At 52.8% G+C, this 26,631-nt stretch overlaps 2 protein-coding genes across 3 annotated transcripts; one reads left to right on the top strand and one right to left on the bottom strand.

Moving 5' to 3' along the window:
* The first annotated feature begins 40 nt into the window (after positions 1-40).
* Positions 41-22,916, top strand: tecpr2 (tectonin beta-propeller repeat containing 2). Of its 2 annotated transcripts, XM_066694944.1 has the most exons (21): positions 41-185; positions 778-847; positions 1,046-1,342; positions 1,813-1,941; positions 2,039-2,170; positions 2,280-2,437; positions 2,553-2,865; positions 3,018-3,150; positions 3,242-3,712; positions 7,223-8,088; positions 8,189-8,372; positions 8,789-8,962; positions 9,646-9,826; positions 9,942-10,083; positions 10,194-10,422; positions 10,652-10,741; positions 10,859-11,092; positions 17,613-17,761; positions 21,269-21,410; positions 21,558-21,707; positions 22,046-22,916. In XM_066694944.1, exons 3-21 carry the CDS (start codon positions 1,124-1,126, stop codon positions 22,201-22,203), a joined length of 4,254 nt encoding a protein of 1,417 aa, XP_066551041.1. In that variant the 5' UTR covers positions 41-185; positions 778-847; positions 1,046-1,123; the 3' UTR covers positions 22,204-22,916. The 2 variants fall into 2 exon arrangements, with proteins under 2 accessions (XP_066551041.1, XP_066551042.1); XM_066694945.1 differs by lacking the exons at positions 17,613-17,761; positions 21,269-21,410; positions 21,558-21,707; positions 22,046-22,916 and adding an exon at positions 11,371-12,792.
* A 2,000-nt stretch (positions 22,917-24,916) lies between these two features.
* ankrd9 (ankyrin repeat domain 9) lies at positions 24,917-26,417 on the bottom strand. Its single transcript, XM_066694602.1, has one exon. The coding sequence runs from the start codon at positions 26,048-26,050 to the stop codon at positions 25,181-25,183; it is 870 nt and encodes a 289-aa protein (XP_066550699.1). The 5' UTR covers positions 26,051-26,417; the 3' UTR covers positions 24,917-25,180.
* Between the last annotated feature and the right edge of the window lie 214 nt (positions 26,418-26,631).

The following is a 26,631-nucleotide window of genomic DNA, read 5'->3' as shown; positions in this document are numbered from 1 at the left end:
CTGGACTCGCAGTGCTGTGTTGATGTGCTGAGGCGAGGACAGCCAGCTGTTTCTGATCCAAACAACCCGAATATCGGACGTGCTTTGTGACGAACATGAACCCCCTTTATCAACGAAAACGGGTCTCCTAGCGCTGTGGTGAAGAGAAGAGGGGCTGGATTTGAATGTGATGTTCACGTTACGACGTAAGTGCATTTGTTTCGTGTCTGTAGCGTCAGATATGGACCATCTTTGCAGGGAAGCGATCCTCGATTAGCAGATCCACAGGAATGCATTTAATCAGGCTTTGGGGGCTATAGAGAGAGAGTGAGGGGCAGAGAGGGAGCCGAGCATCTTGTGTGTTGTGTCTGTGCACAGCTGTCTGGGTGTGGGCGAGAGACGTGTATCTGAGCTAAACAGTGTCTGGTCATCAGGATTAAACTGCAAGAACCGCAGCCATGTCGGTTTAGAAGCCCAGTTGGGTCTCTGAGGGCCTTGGGAGCCCAGTATGGGCTCTGATACTGAATGCTTCATCATAGCTACAGTAGACGAGCCAAATCAGGTCAAACTGCACAGCCAGGATCAGCTGGTGAAGTGACACTTTGTTGTCGTTTTAAGAGGAAGTGACGTCTTTGCAATCAATATCCAAAGGTTAGTTAAGGAAAATTGAATATCTATCCCTCTGTCCGTATTCTGTACCATCGTGTGTGTGTGTGTTTGTCACGTCTTCTCTCTGTACACACAGTGCCTGTCCTGGTTGCTGCATGTCTGTTTTTGTCTCTGATCTTCTAATCACAGATTGCAGGATTCCCACGTCTGGATTAAATGCTGTTCTTGGAGCGCCCGGCTCCTGTGCGCTGCTGAAACCGTGAGTGTGACATCGCCGCCCGGGTTGTGTGTGTCTCCCTGCTTTCTCGTTCCTGTGCCCGACTGTCGTGTGTGGCACGATTCGTACACACACATCTCATCCCGTTGAGTAACACACTTCCGTCTCTGTGTGGTTTGTGAGACGCTGCTGACGCCACTGTAGCACAGTGTGTGTAACGAGTGTGTCTTTTCCCTGCAGAGGGGTGTGGCACAGAGGTCTCCGCGCTCCCACCCCACTCTCCCGCCGTTCCCCGCCACCGTGCCACCCCACCCCGCCATGGCTGCCCACGCCGGCCCGGTCACCCTGAAGGAGTTCTGCCCGCTGTACTACCTGCTCAACTCCATCCCCGCCAAGGTGCAGAAGGGCTTCCGCTCGGTGCTGGTGTACCTGACAGCCCTGGATGCCAACAACGACTACATCGCCGTGGGCAGCAGCATCGGCATGCTGTACCTCTACTGCCGGCGGCTCAACCAGATGAAGAAGTACAACCTGGAGGTCAGTGGGGTTTCGCCGGTTTCTCCAGAGCCCTGCCCTCAACTTCACACTGTTCTGGTTTTATATGAGCTTTATGGATCTTTAGACCATCGAACTGTACAGCTGTGCAGCCAGGATTGGCACTAACGCACCAGGAATAGTTTTGTGGTGACTTGTGGGTACTGGTGTGCACCTGTTTGAGTAGGCAAGACTGGTGTGCAGTGTCCACGAGGGGGCGCTAAAGCTCTCTTCAGGGTTGTCCCCAGTGTCCCAGCTGTTCCCAGATGTTTTTGGTGAATCTTTAAACCGGGTGGTTCTTTAATAATAACAAATCAAACGCTATAACCCTGCATTGTGCGATTCGTTGTATTTTTTTACCTGATTTAAAGAGTGTTTGTGTTTATTGTGTGCTGCTGGGTTGGTGTCGAGCTATGTGTTGTTGCTGTGTGTTGAGTTGTGTGTTGAGTTGTGTGTTGTTGCTGTGTGCGCAGGGCAAGACGGAGGCTGTCACGGCGGTCAAGCTGCTCAGCTGCTTCGATGACCTCGTGGCGGTGGGCACAGCCTCTGGGAGAGTCGCCCTCTTCCAGCTCGTCTCCCCTCTTCCCGGCAGGAACAAGCAGGTGAGCCGAGGCCGCCGATGAAAGCATCAGTCAGTGTGCTGCGGTGGCGAGTGCTGACTGTGCTGACCGGCCCACCGCTCTCTTCTCTGACCTGCAGCTGCGGCGTTTTGACGTGGTTGGGCTTCACAAGAGCACCGTGACGGCCCTGGCCTGGAGCCCCAACGGGATGAAGCTGTTCTCAGGGGACGACAAGGGGAAGGTGGTCTACGCTGCTCTGGACTTGGACCAGGTGCGCTTCTCTCCACGTTGACGAGAAACACACTCACACACAGAAACACAAACACGCCGTGAATACTGCCCCGCGGTGCCGTAATACTGTCTCCTCCGGCCCCGTGCAGGGCGTGTGCAACCCCAGCGTGCTGCTGGAGGAGCCGTCGGCCGTGGTGCAGCTGGAGTACAGCCAGAAGGTGCTGCTGGTGTCCAGTCACCAGCGCAGCCTGCTCTTCTACACCGAGGAGAAGGCGGTCCAGCAGATCGGCTCCAAGCCTAGGAAAGGGTATGTGCTTTCCGACAGAACAAAACCAATCGATAATTGCCAATGCGTGTGTGTAGATACAGCTGCAGGACCAACAACTGTCCTCTTCTTCTCTTTGTTCGGCGTCTCTCCTCAGCAACGGGAAGTTCGGCGCGTGTATCCACCCCGGGCTGTGCAAGCGCAGTGACCTGGCGGTGTACGCGGCGCGGCCGGGGCTGCGGCTGTGGCGCGCAGACGTGCAGGGCAGCGTTCAGGCCACCTACATCCTGAAGGACGTGTTCGCCAACGGCGTGCAGCCCTTCGAGCTGTTCCCCCGGCCCGGCACCGATGGCACGGGGGGCTGCCGGCCCGCGGAGAGGCAGCTGGGCCTGCTGAGCTGCTTCCTGAGGGAGGGCTGGGTGCTGAGCTGGAACGAGTACAGCGTCTATGTCCTGGACTCCCTCAACCAGGTAGACACAGGGACGGGACATGTATTAATTGAAACGGCAATGAGGCTAATAATGAGGTTGTGATTCTGGTGCGTGATTGTGCCAAGTGTCTGCGATGCTCTTTAATTGAGGGTGAAGTCTCTTGATGTGTCAGACATTGTCCCGCCCGGCAGGCTGTCATCGGAGGCCTGGAGGGGACCGGGGACATCGTGTCTGTCTCCTGCACGGAGAACGAGATCTTTCTGCTGAAGGGGGACCGGGACATCATCAGGATATCCAACAGACCCGAAGGCCTGGCGTCCAACTGTAAGATGTAGCCTCTGTTAAAGTACAGATGTGTGTGTGTGTGTGTGTATGTGTGTGTGTGTGTGATTATCTCTTGTTCTCCCTCACTCAGCATCTGACCTGTGTCTACGGCTGAGCTCCCCGCTGTCCACCACGACTGGCGCCGTAGAGACCGCCCAGCCAATCAGAACGATGTCCATCATCTCCGAATGCGCAGACAAGCAGCCATCCTCGCAGGGCGCCCCGGAGCCTCCGCCGGAGAGGGATGGAGGCACGGAGCAGCGCGACTCGGTGATCGTACTGGAGAAGATCGAGGTGGAGGCCAGCGACCCCAGGGCACGGGAGCCCGGCGGTGAGGCGGGGCCCAGGGGTGGCTCGGGCACCAGCGAGTCACGCAGCCGCAGCAGCTCGGTGACGTCCTGGGACAGCGCCCTAGGGCTGGCGGCCGCGGCAGAGCAGTCCTTCTCCGAGCCCACCGCCGAGTCCTGCGCCCGCTTCGGCACCACCGGCACTGAGGACTTCGGCCAGGAGCTGGTGGTCCAGGCCATCAAGGTCAAGAAGAGGAAGAAGAGGAGGAGGCACGGTGAGAGGAGTGTGTGTGTGTGTGTGTCTCTCTCTCTGTGTCAGTGTGTGTGTGTGTGTGTGTGTGTGTGTGTGTCTCTCTCTCTGTGTCAGTGTGTGAGAGAGTGTATGCTAGTGTGTAAGAGTGTGTGTCAGTGGGTGTGTGTGTCTCTGTGTCAGTGTGTGTGTCTCTCTGTGTCAGAGTGTGTGTCTCTCTCTCTGTCAGTGTGTGAGAGTGTGTGTCAGTGTGTGTGTCTCTCTGTCAGTGTGTGTGTGTCAGTGTGTAAGAGTGTGTGTGTCTCTCTCTGTGTCAGTGTGTGAGAGAGTGTGTCCCTCGTTGTCAGTGTGTGTCAGTCTATGTTGGAGTGTGTGTGAGTGTTAGTGTTTAAGAAAATGTTTGTGTGTCTGTGTGTGTGTGTTCATTGTGCCAGTGGTTCTTGTACCCCTGCCGCTGCAAACTGTTTAAATGCCCTGATGTTTCCTCTCAGGCCAGGAAGTGAGTCTGAATGAGTTTCCTGTTGCCGTTAAAGTCAGGAGTCTCTAATTGTGGTTTCTTGCCTCGTTCGAATCAGCCCCTTCAGCACCGCGGCGGGGCGTCGTCGTCCCAGGGGATTCCTGGCAGTGTGTTATTAATGTCAGCCTTCCGTATCATTATTATTTACTCCTCTGTCAGACTCCTTTATCAAGGGCATCTTGTCTCCCCCACGGGTCTGTGTCAGGCCCTGCGTGCTTCACGAGGTCGTCTGCACCCAGCTGCATTGTATCGTATCTCGATCTCAAGGCTGTTGTTGTATTTTATTTTAACTAAGAACATAAGAAAGTGTCCAATCCAAGGATCCTATCCAGTCTATTTTTAAATGTTCCCAAATTTTCAGCTTCAAACACATCACTGGGGAGTTTGTTCAGATTGTGACGCCTCTCTGTGTGAAGAAGTGTCTCCTGTTTTCTGTCTTGAATGCCTTGAAGCCCAATTTCCATTTGTGTCCCCGGGTGCGAGTGTCCCTGCTGATCTGGAAAAGCTCCTCTGGTTTGATGTGGTCGATGGCTTTCATGATTTTAAAGACTTGGATCAAGTCCCCACGTAGTCTCCTCTGTTCCAGGGTGAAAAGGTTCAGATCCTCAGTCTCTTAGTAGGACATTCCCTTCAGACCTGGAATAAGTCTGGTTGCTCTCCTCTGAACTGCCTCTAGAGCAGCAATATCCTTCTTGAAGTGTGGAGTCCAGAACTGTGCATTGTACAGTCTGAACATCACTGCCCTTGTTCTCAATTCCTAACTTTTGACAATATACCCTAGCATTGTGTTTGCCTTTCTTATTGCTTCACACATGGTTTGGATGGAGAAAGTGAGAAGTCCACATAGACTCCCAGGTCTTTCTCATCTAGTTCTATTCCTCTCATAGTGTAATTATAGTGGACATTTTTGTTACCTGCATGTATTACCTTGCACTTGTCCACATTGAATTTCATCGGGTCCATGACAATTCGTCCCCGCCAATTTGTCCCTCTGCAATTTGTCCCCAACAATTCGCCCTCACGATAATTGGTCCCACTGATAATTGGTCCCCGCGATAATTCGCCTCTATAACAATTCGTCCCCACGGCAATTCGTCTCCATTACACGTTCTCCACATTCACTTATTGTAGATCCATAGAACATACAAACATTACATATATATATATATATATATATATATATATATATATATATATATACAGTGAGGGAAAAAAGTATTTGATCCCCTGCTGATTTTGTACGTTTGCCCACTGATAAAGAAATGATCAGTCTATAATTTTAACGGTAGGTGTATTTTAACAGTGAGAGGCAGAATAACAACAAAAAATCCAGAAAAACGCATTTCAAAACAGTTATACATTGATTTGCATGTTAATGAGGGAAATAAGTATTTGACCCCTTCGACTTAGTACTTGGTGGCAAAACCCTTGTTGGCAATCACAGAGGCCAGACGTTTCTTGTAGTTGGCCACCAGGTTTGCACACATCTCAGGAGGGATTTTGTCCCACTCCTCTTTGCAGATCCTCTCCAAGTCATTAAGGTTTCAAGGCTGACGTTTGACAACTCGAACCTTCAGCTCCCTCCACAGATTTTCTATGGGATTAAGGTCTGGAGACTGGCTAGGCCACTCCAGGACCTTACTGTGCTTCTTCTTGAGCCACTCCTTTGTTGCCTTGGCTGTGTGTTTTGGGTCATTGTCATGCTGGAATACCCATCCACGACCCATTTTCAATGCCCTGGCTGAGGGAAGGAGGTTCTCACCCAAGATTTGATGGTACATGGCCCCGTCCATCGTCCCTTTGATGCGGTGCAGTTGTCCTGTCCCCTTAGCAGAAAAACTCCCCCAAAGCATAATGTTTCCACCTCCATGTTTGACGGTGGGGATGGTGTTCTTGGGGTCATTTCAGGTCCTCCAAACACAGCAAGTTGAGTTGATGCCAAAGAGCTCGATTTTGGTCTCATCTGACCACAACACTTTCTCCCAGTTCTCCTCTGAATCATTCAGATGTTGGCAAAATTCAGACAGGCCTGTACATGTGCTTTCTTGAGGACGGGGACCTTGCGGGCGCTGCAGGATTTCAGTCCTTCACGGCGTAGTGTGTTACCAATTGTTTTCTTGGTGACTATGGTCCCAGCTGCCTTGAGATCATTAACAAGATCCTCCCGTGTAGTTCTGGGCTGATTCCTCACCGTTCTCATGGTCATTGAAACTCCACGAGGTGAGATCTTGCATGGAGCCCCAGACCGAGGGAGACTGACAGTTATTTTGTGTTTCTTCCATTTGCGAATAATCGCACCAACTGTTGTCACCTTCTCACCAAGCTGCTTGGCGATGGTCTTGTAGCCCATTCCAGCCTTGTGTAGGTCTACAATCTTGTCCCTGACATCCTTGGACAGCTCTTTGGTCTTGGCCATGGTGGAGAGTTTGGAATCTGATTGATTGATTGCTTCTGTGGACAGGTGTCTTTTATACAGGTAACGAGCTGAGATTAGGAGCACTCCCTTTAAGAGAGTGTGTGTGTGTGTGTGTGTGTGTATGTATGTATGTGTGTGTATATACATTTTATATATATAAATGTAATGTTTGTATGTTCTATGGCTCTACAATAAGTGAATGCATTCATGGTTACAAATGCTCATGTGGAGAACGTATGATGGGGACGAATTGTTATAGGGACCAATTATCGCGGGGACCAATTATCAGTGGCGCCACTTATCGCGGGGGAGAATTGTCGTGGATGAATTGGTGGGGACGAATTGAGGTGCTCCCAATTTCATCTGCCAGGTGTTGGCCCACAACTGAATATTAGTGATCCTTGATTAGTGATCACTTAGTTATTAATGGACACCAAACGAACACGATGAGTCGAATGGCCTCCTCTCGATTGTATATTTTCTTATGTTCTTAAGTTCCTTTGAATAGCCTGTGCTGCCAAGATTGTATCTGCTGAGCCAATTATTTTAGTATCATCTGCAAATTAATTGTTTTAGTGTTGTGATTTTTCTCCCGCCTGCAGAGAGCGGGAACCGGATCTCAAACCACAGCAGCTGGTCGGAGGGCGTGTTCAGCCAGGACGCAGCAAGCGACGGCACCAGCACCCCAGTGTGCGAGCTGCTCTCGGACCGGACCAGCCTCCTGGGCAGCAGCCTGGACCTGCAGAGCAGCTGCTCCCCCGACCGCGAGGGCTCGGTCAGCGGGGATTCCCACGGCAACGACCCCTTCACCCTGCTGACCTCGCCCGAGCTGGGCCTGGCCGTGCCGGATGATCCGCCGTGCGCCGAGCTCCACAGGGAGACGCTCCACATACCGTCCGCCGCCGCATCCCCCGTGGAGACAACATCGCCCGCCTCCCTCACCCTCCTGCAGTCCGACGGCCCCCGGGGTTCACTGGGGGGTCTCCCTCCAGACGGTGAGCTGGGCATCCTGCTGGAATACGGAGACAGGGACACAGAGGCTGGCGACGGCGGTGAGGTGGTCCTCATGGAGACGGGCAGAGACTCGGCAGAGCCCAGCCCAATCCCGAGCCCCCGGCCGAGCCCCCCACACAGCCCTGCCGGGGTCTCTGGTATGCTGGAGAGTCCGGAGGGCCACCTGGAGGACCCCGTAACCTCAACCGTTCACCATGGCACAGTCCCTGGCCACCCCACCCTCGATGACGAGCCTCCCATGTGTCCCAGCGTCGCCCCGGGCCCAGGCATCAGGGCGTGGCCGGGCAACGAGCCGCTGTCTGCCTCCAGCGACGAGGAGGACATCTACGGCCACTCGCAGACCAGCCCCGCCGACCACCTCTACGGCACCAACCTGCAGAGGCTGGTGGACGGGCAGCGCCAGGACGCTGTGACATCCAACCTGGAGGAGGCCTGCAGCTTCAAGAGCGATCAGGTATACCGCACTTTACTGCACTTCACCGAATTGTGCAGGTCAGACTGTGTGAGAAAAACAAACCACAGCGAATCAGTGAAATAACACGGTGTCGTGTCAGTTCGCAGAGAGCTGGATGGGCTACTCCGGGCCCGGCTACGGCATCCTCAGCCTGGTGGTGTCGGAGAAGTACCTCTGGTGCCTGGACTTCAAGGGCGCCCTGTACTGCAGCCCCCTGCCCGGCGCCGGGCTGCGCTGGCAGAAGTTCGAGGACAGCGTCCAGCAGGTGGCTGTGTCTCCCTCGGGTGAGGAGCGTGTGAGTGTGTGTGTGTGTGTGTGTGTGTGTGTGTGTGTTAGAGGAGGTTGAGTGTGTGTCAGTGTGTGGTTGAGAGGCGGGGCTGTGTGTGTCAGTGTATGAGTGTGTGTTAGAGCAGGTTGGGTGTGTGTGTGTGTGTGTGTGTGTGTGTGTGTGTGTGGTTGATAGGCAGGGCTGTGTGTGTCAGTATGTGTGTGTTAGAGGAGGTTGTGTGTGTGTGTCAGTGTGTGTGTGTGTTAGAGGAGGTTGTGTGTGTGTGTCAGTGTGTGTGTGTGTTAGAGGAGGTTGTGTGTGTGTGTCAGTGTGTGTGTGTGTGTGTTAGAGGAGGTTGTGTGTGTCAGTGTGTGTGTGTGTGTGTGTGTGTGTGTGTATGTGTGTGTGTGAGCCGCTGTGTCCTGCCCTCAGGCTCCCTGCTGTGGAAGGTGGAGCAGAAAACCAACAAGGCGTTCGCCTGCGGGAAGGTCACCATCAAGGGCCGCCGGCACTGGTACGAGGCCCTCCCCCAGACTGCCTTTGTGGCCCTGAGCGAAGACACAGCCTGGATCATCCGCACCAACGGGGACCTGTACCTGCAGACAGGTGAGCCTCCCTGCTGCCATGCCCAGATAGGCCCCGCCCACTCCAATCCCTCTCACTTAAAAAAAAATATTTTTCTCATTCTCACATGGAGATATTGTGCTCACATGCCCGAAATTTAAATAGTTGTTTTTCCATTCCACTTCTCATCCTTCCCCACAACTTCCAAGTGAGCATTCTATTGTGTATTCTAAATTCTATATTCTATATTGTAGAAGTGTGTAGAACATTCTTTTAATCTGTTCGGTGTTTGATGTGTTACAGAAGTGAACTTTGTTTATAGTAATTTGTTTGGTATCTGAAATGCATCTCATCTACCATCAGGGGGCGCCTTTCAATGCCAAATCAATGGTAAAGTGCATGATAGACAGATGTGTTATGTTTTTGTTTGTATTTCCTTTGTATTGTATTTGAATACATTACAATGTATCCATAAGACATCTGCCGTCATTTAAATCAATAAATGAAATGATAGGGGCTTCGCAATTTGACGATACAGGGCTTACCTTTCAAAACCAGTTTTTGGATTTGGCTGTGGCCCCCCCGACCCGCTCTGGTGTCATCGCCTGGCCGTGGCCAGATCCAAAGACAAGTCTATCCGAGGACGTGGATGTCGGCAGCGAAGATGGACTATTCCACGCGTCCCTTAGTGACTCCATCTCGTCCACGCTTTCGCCCCCCCGCAGGCCTGAGCGTGGACCGGCCCTGCGCCCGCGCGGTGAAGGTGGACTGCCCCTGCCCCCTGGCCCAGATCGCAGCGCGCGGCAGCGTGGTGTGGGCGCTGACCGAGCAGAGGGCCGTCTTCTACCGGGAGGGGCTCAGCAGCTTCTGCACCGAGGGGGAGCTGTGGAAGTACGACTCTGTCAGGTACAGTCCCCCACGCCGCCGAGTTGTGCTGTTGTCGTTCTGTCTGGTGCGGCCGGTGCCAAGCGGTGCCGGGATCTGTGGACCGACCCGCGTTCTTTTCCCTCCCCCCCCACAGTGAGCGGCAGGGCCTGGAGCCGGTGTGCATCGCGCTGGGAGACCACCATACAGCCTGGGCGCTGGACACCGGTGGCAACCTGTGGTTCAGGACAGGCGTCACGGCCAAGAAGCCCCAGGGGGAGGACGAGCACTGGTGGCAGGTGGGCGGGGGTGGACGGGTCCGGGAGGGTCTGGCGTGGGGGGCTCTGCAAGTGCGTGACCTTAACCATGTCAGATCCGTCATTGTGCTGTGTCTCCGTCTCCTGTCCAGGTGAGCATCACGGACTACGTGGTGTTCGACCAGTGCAGCCTGTTCCAGACCATCATCCAGGCCACCCACAGTGTGCAGGCGCCGGTGGAGAAGGTGGCGGACCGTCTCCGCGTGGCCTTCTGGTCTCAGCAGCCCCAGTGCCAGCCCAGCCTGGTCAGCGCTAACAGCAGCGGCGTGTGGATCGCCTCCGGGAGGAACGACTTCCACGTGGCTAAGGGCAGCCTCGTCGGTGCGCGCCGCCTCTCCGCCTCTGCCTCTCTCCCTCTGCCTCTCTCCTGTCTCCCCCTCTCCCTGTCTCTCTGTCTCTCTTTCCATTTTAGCCTTCTCTTTCTATCTCTGTCTTTCTCTCCGTCTCTCCATCTCTCCATCTCTCCATCTCTCCATTTCTCTGTGACAGAAGGGAGGTCCAGGTGTCTGTGTTGGTGATGGGTCCTGTCTTCTCTCTGTGGGGGGGGCAGGTACCTACTGGGAGATGGTGGTGCCGCGCGGGATGGTGTCGACTGCCAAGTGGGCCTTCGTCATCGCGTCGGCCGCGCCATCAAGAGCAGGTGAGTCTCACACTGAGGACAGACCAGATGAAACTGGCGCCACGTTCCGCATGAATAAATGAAAAAACAGACGTACAGAAATGGTAATATTTGCCCCCGTATCTGCCCCTCTCACAGGCAGCCTCCTCTGGCTGGGGCAGAGCTGCAAGGACCTGTTCTGCGTCCCCGACCAGAGTCTGGAGCTCCGGCCCTCCACGGTGCAGCTGCCCCCCGACGCCGAGGTGGTGCTGCTGTCCGCCTGCCAGGACGCCCTGTGGGGGCTGGACACCTGGGGCCGCGTGTTCATTCGCACCCTGACCAAGAGCTGCCCTTCCGGCATGAGCTGGACTGCCCTGGACCTCAGCCAGCTGGGTGAGTGGCGTGAGTGTGAGTGAGTGAGTGTGTGCGTGTGTGTGCGTGTGAGTGTGTGTGTGTGAGTGTGCGTGTCTGTTTGTGGATATTTATTTTGTTGGAGGAATTTGAACCCAGGGGTGGGGGGGTAGGAAAAAGCACCATTACACAACAGACATGCCTGTCACAGATTTCTCTTTATTATTTACATATATATATATATTTGTCTTCTGATCTGAGGTCAGGGCCGGATCCATATCTCTCTCTAATCGTCCTTCTCGTTTCATTTTTCAATTCAGACTCTTATCACGCAATTGTGTGCTTGCCTGTGGCAGCCACTGACAAAGCGATTGTGTCTGTTTGTTGGGCCCGCCCGCTCTGAGTAACACAGGGGCGAACACGCCCAGAACTAACCACACAGACGCACAGTATCCCCGGGTGACACGGCTCTCAACGCACTCTGGACCCCAAACAAGACCAAGAGCTTCGCTGGAGACGCTGCACTGGAGACAGCTCTGTCGTTTGCAAAGGGAAGCTGTTACACAAAACAGTGCGTCTGATTGTTGCCTCCATGAGCTCATAGCAATTAATATTATTTGGCTACAAACAGTTTTATTCATTTAAAGTCATAAACTATTACTTTCCTCCCCGGTTTGTCCTGTCACAATAACATGTGTCCTGTTTAAGAGGAATTTCATCTGTTTTTCAGCGAGAGCACGCCTGGGAGTCTCTCTGTATTGCGTTGCTTATGTCGTTTATCAAGGGAGGGGTAATCGAACGAAGGGAAGGAAGGGTGCATGTGGTATGGCGGAGGAGAAATCTCTCGCTTTCCATGAGAATGGGCTTCTGACATCCCACCTGGGAAGATCTCCCATCTCCATCCCGAATCTGTGGTGCATTCATACACAGCACAGAAAGCGCTCGAGTGGAACGGCGCAGCTCTGAAGCTTCGTTAGCTTGTGTGAGAGAGAGAGTGAGACAGAGAGAGAGAGTGTGTGTGTGACGGAGAGAGAGAGCAGGGGGGATCGTGCAGAATGAGCCAAGAAAACATCGTTAAGGAATAAAATAAATGTCCTGTTTTTCGGTAGCACCCGTTCTTCCTCAGATGCCTCCTTCACTTTCCCCTGAGCAAAACAATCAAAAAGCACAAGGTGGGCTGCAGGTTTTATTCTCCCGCGTTCGACTCCCCCGGGGGCTGTTCTCTCTGCTGCCTGGAAATAGAACACAAAGGGATTGAAGACAAGCTATGGGGGGCATCGACCTTAATAGAGCTGTCATCCCACTCCTGCCCCCCCACTGCACTCGCTTGAGGAGTCTGAAGCTGCCAGCACCTGCATCCCAGTCATTGTAATCCCGGATCAAGACACAATGGCAACCTGTGTGTCCGCTGCTTCTCTCCCACCGTGTTGTTGAAGGCAGCTTCCTGTAGAGAAGCGCAAGACAGACTTGAGCTTTTAATTATTATTATTCTTTATAATAACTGCCCTGGCAGGTGGAGCGCATCTCGAGCGCCATGCTGCAGCTCTGCTCGGGGATCATGTGTGCTTTCTGTGGCAGAAAACAACCTTGCAGGGGTGTCGGGATCTCGGGGAGTCTGACCACCTTTTTATTATTATTATTTGTATTACTTGGCAGACGCCCTTATGAGGGCGACTTACAACATAAGTGCAAAACAAAGTGCAAAAATACAGTTAAGTAAAAGGCATCAATCATTACAAATTAAATCTAACTAAAACATAGCAATTCAAAATATAATACATTTTACAAATTCCAATTTACACAGGCAAGTACAGTAAGTGAGGTCCTACATCCTGGACAGTAAAAGCTAAGTGCTGTCAAGATGTAGGGTCACAGTCAAGGGCTACGGGAAAGGGAGCAAGGAGGAAATTAAAATTGAAAACACAAGAAGCATAATAAAACTGTGAAGTGCTATCTAGCGGGGATAAAAGGACTTGAGTCTTGAGTCTTGTGTAAGCGCCGGAATGAGGTCAAGGACCTTCTCCCAGAGTCCTTTGCTCTGTGCTAGCCGTCCCCTGGATCCCCACAGTTACCAGCCCACGTGTGAGGAACCTCCAGATAATTAAATAAATCAATACCATGCAAAGTATGGCGACACCGATTCATATTCCTCTCTCTACAGGATTGGTGTTATGTGATGTTTCGGTAAACTTCCCTCATAAGGCTGTGCCACAGTAATGCCATGGTGGTGAAATCTCTGGTCAGCTGCAGAAGAGCAATATGAGATCATAAGAACATAAGACAGTGTCCAATCGAGAGGAGCCCATTCGCCCCATCGTGCTCGTTTGGTGTCCATTAATAACTAAGTGATCAAGGATCCTATCCAGTCTGTTTTTGAATGTTCCCAAATTGTCTCTTCAGCCACATCGCTGGGGAGTTTGCTCAGATTGTGACGCCTCTCTGTGTGAAGAAGTGTCTCCTGTTTTCTGTCTTGAATGCCTTGAAGCCCAATTTCCATTTGTGTCCCCGGGTGCGTGTGTCCCTGCTGATCTGGAAAAGCTCCTCTGGTTTGATGTGCTCGATGCCTTTCATGATTTTGAAGACTTGGATCAAGTCCCCACGTAGTCTCCTCTGTTCCAGGGTGAAAAGGTTCAGGTCCTCAGTCTCTCAGTAGGACATTCCCTTCAGACCTGGAATAAGTCTGGTTGCTCTCCTCTGAACTGCCTCTAGAGCAGCAATATCTTTCTTGAAGTGTGGAGCCCAGAACTGTCCACAGTATCCAGATGAGCTCAAACTAGTGCATTGTACAGTCTGAACATCACTGCCCTGTCAGAGTGGACATGGAGGGGAACGGGCACAGTAAATGACGCTGGCAAACACTGTGGCAAGCTGTGGCAAAACACAGGGCCTGGTATAGCCGAGGGGTCGATGGGGAGGAAGTGGACAGATTGTCACGATCTGAAGCATCAGGGATTATATACACACCCTCTACCGCGAGATAACACAATCTGATATAACACGCTATAGCAAAAATGGTTCTGAAAGTCAAATCACCAAGCCAAGCCTTTTGAACCTTCTCTATGAGTAAATAATGTTGTAATTAAAGAAAGAAGATACAATGTAACCACTGCAGAACAGGTTTACAGTCAGCTCTAAGGACAATGCTCTGCTGACTACTAATACTGGAAACGCTCGAGGCCAGAGTGAGTCGATATCACGCGGCTTCACCTGTAACCCGGTGAGAGTGTGTGGCTCCTGAAGGTCGCGTTACAGGGGGTAGAGGTGTGTTATGCAACAAAGGACAAGCCTCCTCTACAGAAGGTGCCACCCACGAATGCAGCGCAGCTCGTCCCGCCTGGGGGGATGTTTGTTTTATTTACGAGAGGTATCCTGCTTCACAGCCCCACGCGCTCTCCACTGCGTCAGCATTTTGTCCGGCACCGCCAGCCGGAGACGGGACTGTAGAGAATCTGAAACCCCTGCAAAAACACGCACACACACACACCCATCCACGGCAACCGAGCAGGGGACGTTTATTTTCTGATGCCCCTCGACCTGCTGATGTAACCGATCTGTGGGTTGCAGGGGACCTGGGGGGCTTGTTGTGAGACGGGAGGGAGAAGGTCAAGGGTCGGGCCAGTGGGAATGAGCCGAGTGAGCGATATCTGACTCCGTGCACAGTTTTGGCGCGTTGGCACATCAACACACAGGCGTGGGGGGGTGACACTCGAGTGACGCAGCACTGAAAAGGACTGGTATAAAATGCAGACAACACACCAGGGCGCAGAGAAAGAGATTGATCTAACCACACAGCACCAAAATGTCATTACTCACCGTGTGCCAGTATTTATAGTTAACGCATGTTTGTGTGTTCGCTTTGTGCGATTTCGACAGCGCTAGTAGGCTACGGTGTGGGTTGGGACAGCGCGAGGGGCGCTGTCACCTTGAGACGGATGGCAGGGGAATATTTAAACCCCTTTTAAGCCCTGTCTCTCCACCCCCCCAGCCTGGGTTATATAACCGTACAAGATGAAAACTCGCCTGTGATTCATTCCGGCCTGTTGCTCCGCGAGGATTGTGTAAATAATAGCGTTGAATAATGACACTGTTTACAGCGGGCCACATAAATCTGTACAGTGTCCGGTGTCAGGAGTCTGGCGTGGGGAGGGCTCGGGGAACGACTGCCTGGTCCCTGGGGGGGTGCTACACCTCTGTCCAACTCACCAGTGTAGGATAATGATCCGCTGTTATTATGCCAGAACTGAGAATCATATTCAGCCGCTCTGATGTGATTGGGAGAAAGATATTGTCCACGTGTCTGTTCCTGTGTGTGTGTGTATGTGTGCTTGTGTGTTTGTATGCGTGTGCGTCTTCATTTTCACAGTGAATAGTGGATGTGGAGCTCGTCACAGATTTCAATATAAATACTCTGCATTTTATTGCTGCGCTGTCACTTGTGGGGTTTGACGGGCCGGTGAGATATGATTTGGGACGTTACTTGTGGGAGAACAACGTGATTAAAATGGAATTGGGCCACGACAGCCGAGGGTTAACTGTCACTACGTCGGTCCTCACTATTCCAAGAACAATGACTGGGTTTGTGCATATATTTCCTCCATTGTCACGCAGTAGTTGTAATTATAACACAATTTGATCAAACCTCCTCTCCCCAGAGCAGCCAGAGAAGGCATGTTCTGGGGAGCGTTGTAAACAATTATGTGTTTTGGGGAGGAAATGAAATCCGTTTACATCCTGTGCAGAAACACAGTCGATTGGGGTGGTTTTGCGCTTCGGTTTCCCCAGTTTTACCCGTATTCTGTGCCGAGGGTTTTCCACACGCCTGCCTCGGTCTCCGTCTCGCGTCTGACGTCCGCCTGCTCTTGTGCTCTTCTGATAAAGGCTGATAGCTGACAGAGGCACAGTCCGGAGACCTGTCTCGGAGACGGGGTCATGTGCCATGTGTTGCGTCTATCGCCGTCACACCTGCGTATCTGACCTTGGTGCCACAGGAGGCTAAAGAGAGACTGTGTGTGTGTGTGCCTGTGTGTCTGCATCTCATGTCTAAGGACACACATGCACGACTGTGTGTCTGCTACTGTCTGTGTATTTGTGGGTGGCTCCTCACATCCACAGTCTGGTCATCAGTGGTGTGTGCACGTGTGTATGTGTGTGTGTGTGAGAGAGAGAGAGAGAGAGAGAGAGAGTGTGAGTGTGTGTCTCTGTGTCTTTGTGTTTGTGCGCACTTCCATCACAGCCCTGCAGAATGTTCTGAGTTTCAGTGGAAACACCTAATAATAGACCTGGCAGCGCTCTGTCGGGGGGAGCAGCGCTGCTGCAGGCTGCTATTTGGTCCTGATCATCCGTCACACATTCCTGTGTCACCCGAATGTCACAACCGCACAGGGTATCTGCTGCACTGCGGGTTGTTGTTGTAGAGAGGCGGTGTTAATAGCGTTATTATCGTATTTGTTTGATTGTCTATTTGATTATTTAGTGTACGGTTGAGAATGAGATACTATGGTCGTAAATAATGTATGTGAAGGATTTTTCCAGGGTTGTTGGTTTCTGCTGGGTGAACTTTAGTGACAGGTTGGGCGTTGTTGCAATTGATTTTATTTTGGCTGCCTGTGGTTGGATCGTGTCTGTTCTGTCCATTCAGTTTGTTGTGTTTATTTCTGCCGCTCCCGCAGTGTGTGTGCATTTTTGCATGTGATGCACAACACACACATGCCTGCCGCCGGGGGGGATGCTGATCCTGGGCTCCCTGGGGAGTATAGGGACAGGACGTTCCCGGGCCGCTGATATTGAGATGTCGGGTTACGCAGACAGGTCCCGGGGGGCCCGACTGTAAACGGAGAGACGCGTGTGCAATTCCACCCGAAATAGTCCCAGCCTCGGGGGGGCCCGGCTGCTCGTCTCGGTGAAGGTTAAACACACGGCAGCTCCGGCCCGGCTCGCAGTCAGGTGGGCGAGCTGTGCCAGCTGTTCCTGGGAGTTACGTAAGCCTGGGAGCGGGGATTTGTAGCTGGTGATGATTTGTTACTGTACACAACTCCCTCTGTGCCGAGTCAGCGTTCCTGTGACCGAGGCCAGGTTCTGCTCCTGCCTTTGTTTCCCCCTCCCGGTCCGTGTGAGTGTGTTTGTAAGATCACACGGCATCTGTTCGCAATCAAAATCAGACATAAATAAATTAAAGAAGGGAAAAAGGGAGGTCGCATAATCTGAGATGTTTGACTTTGTCGTGCTTTATCTTATCTTCGGCGCTAATCCGTTACGTCAGACGCCAGCCACATTATACCTGGTCAAATATGAACGTGTGCGGTCACAGGTCTGTTGACACGGCACTATTGGACCAGATTTCACTCTTCTTTCTTTCTTTCATTCTTTTTTATAGCTCACTGCTTCTGTTTGTTCTTAGCCTTGTGAAGGAGGAGGTGAGAGACTTCATGAGCTGTTGAATCTTTAGGCCTTGTCTGTCCTTGCTGTGGACAATAACAGAAACAGATTGTGTTGAGCTGGTGTTTGTGTTTGGCACATACACACACACACACGTGGTGCTGACATGTGCCCTGGTCTGTTGCAGGCCGGGTGAAGCTGCGTGGGCTCTCATGCGGCAGCCAGAACGTGTGGGCCTGCGACGGCAACGGCATGGTGTACTTCCGGGTGGGCACCCAGCCGCTCAACCCCAGCATGATGCTGCCGGCCTGGATCAGCATCGAGCCGCCGGAGCAGGTAAGCCGGGCTGCACCCCACCTCCGACCTGTATGGATGCTGGACAAACACCGGCATATACAAACACACACTCGACACACATACAAACAAGATGAGTGGCTCCGACAAACGCGACCTTATAAGTACTTGAGGAGAACTGAGCAAACGTGCTTGACCCCTGGTGTTCCTCTCCTGTGTGTTGCCTTGTAACGCTGTACACTGTTGTGACTCGGCACTGTTTGTACACAAGTGGGACGCAAACGTGTCCAGCTACGCAAGAGAGGGGCAGAAACGCATTAATGCACAGGCAGGCGTAGAGACGGGAACACAACTCTGAGAGGAAAGGGTGGTCTGGAGAGGATTGGCGTGCTTCTCTTCCCAGCACTCCACCATAAAATAATATATTAAAAAAGCTATTCTGCTATTGAATTTGTGTTTATTTATGGACTTATTGACTTTATGTGCAATGTTAGCTCTCTGACAGAACCTGTGGACGTCTGTGTGCGTTCATGGCCAAGCACGGTCACTTTCAGGAGTTTTTAAAAGCCAGTAGAACTTTCTTTTGTTGTTCTTTGCAGTGCTATTATCATTAATATTATTTTTATTCACCCAAGGAAATTCTCAGAGCCGAATCCACATTCTGCACAGAACGACTGGTTACACAATCCTCCCTGTTAAGCCTCGTAATTAACCTGCTTGGCAAGTCCAGTCTTTCTGTTTCGTTGTTTCCTGCTGCTGGCTCTCCTTTAGGTTTTGTTTCTGGGGAAATGAAAGCTGCGGCTGTGCGCTGGGACCTCACACCCCTCTGCCTTCTGGGAGATGTGCCGAAGCCCTGCATTCCTGAGCGAACGTGACGGCTCTGTGAATGTCAAACATGGAGAGCTGTGGCTGGGCAGGCTTTCTTTTCTCCTTCTTCTGTTTCTTTACAAACACACTTCCAGATTAAGGGAGATGGCTAGATTAATCCACAGAACTCGTTAAGGTCCTCTATGGATCGCAGTCCTCTCCGATTGTAGCCTGTGGCCCAGATAGGAGTCTTGTATTCTGGACGAGGACGTATTTGGGTCCGTCGTGTTGTTGTTTCCGGGCGTCTGTGGTGTAATCCTCCCATCAGAGACCCGCAGTGCTGAGGCGGTCATGGATATCAGTCAGTCCTTCCTTAATGACAACTGATATCAGTGTGTAGTATTTGTAGCAGCTGTGTTATTAGTGTTGGCAGTAGAACTTTATTGGTGACATATTATTATAAGTTATTGTCATCAGTGGAAGTCATTTCACCATTTAGAGACTCTCTGATCCTCGTGCTGCTTGTCTGTAAATGACACAGCCTGGAGGAGAGGAGACTCTGAGGTCTGGCCCTTAATAAGCCGTAGACCCCAGAGATTTATTTCGAGACGTTTCGACAGCCCTGATCTCACCGGTGCCTCGTCCCTGCGTGGGTTTTGTGCCCTGTGGGTGCCTCATTGCCCACTGTGCTGTCGGACAGGGCTCTGGACGCATCACCTGGGGGTCCGGGGTCTAATCTCAGACGGGGACCCGGCTGGCAAACCCCTGAGCACAGCTACTTCACCCGCATTGCTTCAGCAGGAAACCCAGTGGTACAAATAGATTAAAGCCTCGGGCCCCAAATTCATACACCGCTACATTCTGACACAGAAAAGGGGATTAAAAAATGGTATTATGACCTGTAGCTTTCTAACGTTCCCTCGTTTGAACACGCAGCCAGGAACCTGTTATGCAAATGCAGATTCATGTTGTCTAAACTGCAGATATGTTTATTATTGTTTTTCATGTGTGCGCCGGCTGCCCGCAGCTCCTAGGCCGATGACTGTGTTGACACCTCTCTCGGCAGCTTCGGCACCGAGGCCGCACACACTGTCACCCTGTGATGGTGAGCCGGTTGTCGCTGCTCTGCCGCTGTGACCGTGGGCCGCTGTGAGCCGGCTTTCCTCCAGTCAGACACAGACCGAACCCTGCGGCACTAAATCCCCGACCCCGGCACGTTCCCTCGGTGTCCGTACGCCCCGGGCTGCATTTCTGACCGGCTGTATCTGGATGACTCTTGGGCACGGCACGCCCACACAACCGCGACTCGCTGCCCACTGACCGCACCTCACGTTGCCGGTGACTCACTGGAGCCAAACCCTCACCCTGCTGATGCTTCATTATTTATTAATTAATTTAATGATTTTAGAGTTTTCAATTCAGTCATCCCGGCATCTCTGACAAAATCTGTGGACGTCTGTGTGCGTTCATGGCCAAGCACGGTCACTTTCAGGAGTTTTTAAAAGCCAGTAGAACTTTCTTTTGTTGTTCTTTGCAGTGCTATTATCATTAATATTATTTTTATTCACCCAAGGAAATTCTCAGAGCCGAATCCACATTCTGCACAGAACGACTGGTTACACAATCCTCCCTGTTAAGCTTCGTAATTAACCTGCTTGGAAAGTCCAGTCTTTCTGTTTCGTTGTTTCCTGCTGCTGGCTCTCCTTTAGGTTTTGTTTCTGGGGAAATGAAAGCTGCGGCTGTGCGCTGGGACCTCACACCCCTCTGCCTTCTGGGAGATGTGCCGAAACCCTGCATTCCTGAGCGAACGTGACGGCTCTGTGAATGACAAACACGGAGAGCTACGGCTGGGCGTCTACAGACACTTCCAGATGAAGGGAGATGGCTAGATTAATCCACAGAACTCGTTAAAGTCCTCTCCGATTGCAGGCTGTGGCCCAGATAGGAGTCTTGTGTTCTGGACGAGGTCATATTTGGGTCTGTCGTGTTGTTGTTTCCGGGCGTCTGTGGTGCAATCCTCCCGTCAGAGACCCGCAGTGCTGAGGCGGTCATGGATATCAGTCAGTCCTTCCTTAATGACAACTGATATCAGTGTGTAGTATTTGTAGCAGCTGTGTTATTAGTGTTGGCAGTAGAACAGTATTGGTCACTCACTGAAGCCAAACGCTCACCGTGCTGATGCTTAATTATTTATTAATTAGTTCGTTTTTAATTCAGTCGTCTCGGCATCATTATGAGGGCCCACAAAAACGCCTCCCTCTGTGTCTCACTCCCTGCCTCATTATTTGTTCGTTTTTTAAGTTTCGAGACTCTTGTGGATCCAGCCCTCTCCATTCAACACGTCCTCTCTGGCCCGCGGACACACGGGAGCGGACGCTCTCTCTCAATCCCCAGCTACTCCACACTCGAGCGCAGAGTGAAGGAGATATTTTAAGACCTGATTGTCCTTTTCTTTTTTCCTGTTTATTTGGCAGAACCTTGTTTTGTTGATTCTCACTGGTTACAATAAATAAAAAATAAAGTTCACACGGCTCTGGGACAGATAAACTGAGCGCAACATGAGACGCCTGCAGTGTCCACACGCCGGCAGGAGGAGCAGCAGGAATCGGGCGATCTCCGGGGCCACACCTTGTGTGTTCTGGCCCCGTGTGTCCAAGGACCGCTTATTCGCTGCGTTGCCGCGGGGGGGTTCGTCCTGTGTGTGATGCGCACGTGTGATACCTGTGGCATGTGTCTCCGCAGCCCGTGGGGGTCGGCCTGGTCAGCGTGCACACGAGCGCCAACGACCGCATGCTGTGGGCACTGGACAGCCGGGGCAGCGTTCATGTGCGTGCCGGCATCACCGAGGAGATGCCCGTGGGGACAGACTGGGAGCACGTGCCAGGTACCACAGGGAGGGAAGGAGGGAGCATGATCTCGTGTCACAAGTCGCCATGCCGTGAGGAGCTGTAGTATGATGAGTCCGCTGACCCTGTGTTCCCCCTGTGTGTGTCTGTCTGCGTGTGCGTGTGTCCCTCCTGGGTACCCGTAGGCCTGCAGGCCAGCCAGCTGGCGGTGAGTGACCGGACCGCGTGGGTGCGCTGTCCCAACGGAGACGTGGCGCGGCGCTACGGCATCACCAACAAGAACCCGGCAGGGGACTACTGGAAGAAGATCCCGGGGTCCGTCAGCTGCTTAACAGGTCAGATATGAGGACGGACAGACGGATAGACTTTTTACTTAATGATGTTCGGTGAACTTCAGCTTAACCTCCTTTCTAATCTTAACAGGGAGAGACAGAGAGAGACATATAGAGACATGGATAGAGAGGTAGTAGAGGGACACAGCGAGTGGGAGACAGAGAGATGGATAGATAGATGGAGATAGAGAGATAGAAGGACAGAGAGGAAGAGAGGTCAACTCAGAGACAGATCGAGGGACAGGTAGAGAGAGAGAGAGAGAGAGAGAGAGAGATGGATAGAGAGGTAGATCGCGGCGCCGGTCCATGACGTTGTCGCTCTGTTGCCTCCCTGTGTCCAGTCACCCCCGGGGACGAGCTGTGGGCCGTGGGGCCGACCGGCAGCCTGACGCGCCGCCTCACCAAGACCTTCCACCACAAGAGCGCCAGGTCAAAGGTCGGCACAGGCACAGGGGCCCTGAGCACCGAGGACCTGGAGGAGGAGTGGGAGGTCATCTAGGGGGGGCCGGGGGCCAAGCCTCCTCCTCCGATCTGTCCACTGTAATCTCTCTAATCGTGTGGAATTTAACTCTGTATGTATATAGATTAACTCGTATGATTAACGGTGTGTGCTGCTAGCGGTGAGTCCGGCTGCACCCCCTCTGCCCTGGGGGGCTTCCTCGCCCGGCACAGACCTTTAGGGAGCTGGTCCGGTCACTCCGCTCACCTCTATGAATGTTTTAATAGTTTTTTTTGTCACCTTTTAAACACTTTATTATTATTGTTATCCTATTATTATTGTTGTTATTATTATTACCTCTACTCAGCCACTACTACAACCCAAACTAATCTGTTCCCCAGCCTTATCACAAGCACTTTAGAAGGAAGGATGCGAACGCTGCGCTGAATCGGTACGGTTTGCTTTGGTTTCGTTCTGCATGAGTGATTCTGCATCCGACACTTTTTTATCACGTGTATATTATGCTATATCACTATATATTCCGAGGAAACCACGAAGGGAAGCGCCGTGAGAGCGGGGGGCCGGGAACGCGTTCAGATGTACTTATCTGCTCGTCTCCTGTAACATTAATGTACATAGAGCAGCAACTGTGCGACTCACGTGCGGATGAATGGTTTTATATTGAGCCCGTCTGTTTACCGGCCCGTGTCGCACCTGCAGCCGGTGGGGGGGGTTGTGTGTGGCGGCGGCACGGGGGGGCACAGCTAGGCTGATGTTATGGAAGTGGGGGGTGGGGGGGGCAGGGAGCTGTAACGCAGTGTGTGTAATCCAGGCTGGGGGCGACTGCACTCCTCAAGAGCCTCATCTGAGCTGTTAATTAGGTATGTTATTAATTGCTTGGTTAATTAGGTTCGTTATTATCTTCACTGCAGTAGTTTGACCTGGTTTTAGTTGGTTCTGAAGGGCTCAGTGATTCTGTCGGGTCTGTGCCCTCCAGAACCAGCGCTGGGCTCCATTTTAATTGTTTTATTGAACCTGAAATGGATCGAGATGGCCGTTCCAGAACAGTGTCCAGGGCTGAGCCAGGCTTCTGAGAACATGAAGAACCGTGATGGAATGATATCTGTTTTGTTCGCTTTTTCAATCTACGTATTATTGACATTTTCCAATTATTTATAAACTTGTTTACACTTTGAATAACTGAAGGCAGGAGACAAAATAAGGGAGATTATTCTAATGGCTACACAGAAACTGGTGTGTGAGTTAGTGTGTGTGTGTGTGTGTGTGTGTGTCGGCCATCCATCAGCTCTTGTCTGCTCCACTCCTGTGACACACCCCGATATTGTGGAGCTCACAGCGTGTCCACCCCCACGCCTGGTGCTCACAAGCTGTCAGGAAGCCTTGCGATGAGTCAGGGAGGAGAAGTGCAGCTGTGTGTTTGCCCCCCCAGTACAGTAAATACCCTGCAGTGAAAGCTGTGAATCTGCGTTTAATTTATATGATCCTACTCATTATGTGACCGATTCCTCAATAAAGTTGTTTACAATGTGAGCGAGCAGCGTGTCGTGTGGATGTGTGTGAGTGTGTGTCGCTCCTCGGGACCCCCGGACCAGCAAGAGGAGGGCCGGCCGGCCCCGGGACTCTGCTTTACTTCACCGTCTTCCTGTGGCGTTACAAGCGCACAAAGAATGCAGCAGAGGAGGCCGGACTTTCCATTTCCAGTCTGAGGCTTCAGAGAGGATCCCTCTAGCTCGACACGCACGGATAACACGGCACACGCATCACATACAGCGTCAGGGTGAAGTGTGGGGGCCTTCAGGAGAGCAGAGGGGTCTGAGCCCATGAAGTGTGTGACGCTGTTTCGCAGACGCAGGCCGTGTGGGATGTTAAGTTCTTTCAGACCCGGCGTTCCTCTGGTCATGGCACGCTGTGATCGAGGAACAATGCGTCCCTCTGTGCTGGTTGTGGGGGGGGGCGTTAACTATCCAATTCACAGCACTGGCACAGTCTCCTCCACAACCCCCTCTAATCAGCACTCTGCCAGCGCCAGAACCGCAGGGATGACTGCAGGATAAACAGTGTTTTCTGTTCTTTTGCAATTAATTTGTGGGTTCTAAGCTCTTGCTTCTATGTTCCCTGTGATCTAAATAGATTAATGCAGGGCCTTCCCCTCCTATCTACCTCTCTCTCGCTCTCTTCTTCCACTAAGAATCTAGGCATGACCCTTGACCCCACTCTCTCCTACTCCTAGCCCATTTCCACTCACACACACCTGCCGATTCTTCTTGACCGCTGTCCCAACCAGACCGCACCTCTGCCTTCAGACCCTGACCTCATCCCCTCCAGACTCGCTGGACCACCCCCTTCAGAGTCCCACAGTCCCAGCATGACTGGAGTCACAGCCCCGTGCTGAAGTGCCACTTGTCCAGACCTCCATATCATCTCTATAATGATTCGTACGTCAGACAGGACTGCAGGGCACAGTGCTGACTACTTTATTTTTGGCCGGTGACTCCTGTGTGCGATGAAAGGTTTGGTCTACCCTGTGCTGCTGCTGGTCTCAGTGCTGGGGTGGAAAGGTTGCAGTTGCTTGTAATGCTTGATAAATAATACTGTGCTCACAAAGGGAGTCTGCTGATGCTGCCTCAGACTTTGCATGAGGGAAATTGATCTGATCTCATTGAGCCTGGTGGGTCTGATTAAAGGCGCCACCTCTCACCCCGGGTCAGTTGATGCAGTTCAACTCCACAAGATAACACCCCGGCCCCACGAGTCTCAGACAAACACGTTTTTATTCAGTGTTACATCACACGTCCTTATTGCATACAGTTCACACAGTGTCACAGACTCTCTAAAGTGCACAGGTTTACTTTAGTCTCTGAAATAAATACAGTTTAGTGTCCTATTTACACATTTAAATCAGCTCCCATAATCTCAGCCCCGACCCCTGCATTTCATACGCGCTGTGGTGCTGAAACAGTGCCACAGCCTTTGAACCAGAACAAGTCCAGAGAGGGTCTTTTTTGCGCCGCCACCCTCACTGCAGCCTGAAGTCCAGCGGCTTGAGGAAGTCCGGCAGGGGCAGCGAGTCCAGCTCCTCCGGGGGCACCGAGCGGATGAGGGTCTGCATTGCCCGCACGCACAGGGACGGGGGCGCCGACCCGCACAGCCACTGGTACCCCTGCTCCCCCAGGAGGGCGCGCCAGCGCTGCGGGCTGTCCAGCAGGTGCCCCCGGGTCTGGAAGCGGGGCTCGGGCATGAACAGGACCAGGTACCCCAGGCAGACGCGCTTGAGCCGCAGGTCCAGCTCGCTGTGGCCGATGTGGGCCAGCAGGGAGTCCAGCGGCGTGTTCCCGTCGCGGTCCGTCACGCAGGGGGACGCCGCGCTGCCCAGCAGCATCAGCAGACACTCCGGCCGGCCCAGCTCGCAGGCCAGGTGCAGCGGCGTCTTGCCCGCCTCCAGGTGCGCACAGCCCCGGCGGTTGACGTAGCCGAGCCGCTCGCCCTCCGGGAAGTGCTTGGCGGCGGCCAGGATCATCTGCAGGATGGCCAGGCGGTTGTAGCGCACGGCCATGGCCAGGTGCGGCGTGCAGGAGGACGGGCAGCAGCGGAAGCTCTTGCTGGGCATCTCCAGCGCGCCCACCGAGAACCGGGACAGCAGGTACCGGGCGTAGGGCTGGTGGTCGTGGACCAGAGCGTAGAGCAGCGCCTCGGACGGGGAGTAGGCGCACGCCCGGCCGTCCTCCTCCCAGTGGAAGACCTCCATCGTCCGCATGTCCTCCAGCGCCCACACCGCCAGCAGGTCCCGCACGGCTTGGTAGAAGGCGAAGGAGGTTTTCTTGCACTGCTTCTCGGATTTGTAGTCCGCCCTGCCGCCCCTGTCCGCCAGCCGGACGTCCCAAGGCATCGCACCGCGCCGAGCTGTCTTTATGCGCCGCTGTGCAGGCCGATCAGCCGGGATGCTAAATGTTTCAGCTCTTGCTTTGCAGGGAAGTTTTGGCTGAAATGTGTCTATCGGGGGTCTGCAGTTTTTTGCACAGTTTATGCAGTGTCCCGTTCACGAGCTGTTGCATGACTTTTCTGCAGCATCATTTTAATAAGAAAGACGGATAGAAAGAGACTCGGGGCAGCTGTGGGCTCCGCGCTGGGACTCACTGTCTTCATGCACCGCAGTGCCAGCCGGCCTCCCAGGGCACAAAACACGAAGCGGCGGCTGTCGCTTGCAAAGCTCTTGGTTTCCGTGTATTTGCTCCTCGGACCCGCTTTGCTCAAACCCCTGTCTTCTGCTCCCGCTGCACTTTTATCCCAGTGCGGGGCGGGGCGTCCAAAGTCCCCCCCACACGCGTCCCATTGGCTCCGGCCGAGTCCGGCGTCACAGAGCAGCCCTGAGTCCGACACCTGCGGCCGGCTGTCATCGGCTCTGTGTGAGAGAGAGAGAGAGAGAGAGAGAGAGAGAGAGAGAGAGAGAGAGAGAGAGAGAGAGAGAGA

Source organism: Amia ocellicauda, chromosome 21, assembly GCF_036373705.1.
Source record: "Amia ocellicauda isolate fAmiCal2 chromosome 21, fAmiCal2.hap1, whole genome shotgun sequence".
NCBI lineage: Eukaryota > Metazoa > Chordata > Actinopteri > Amiiformes > Amiidae > Amia > Amia ocellicauda.
Note: the sequence above shows the minus strand (reverse complement) of the source record. Positions and strands in the feature narration are given on the sequence as shown.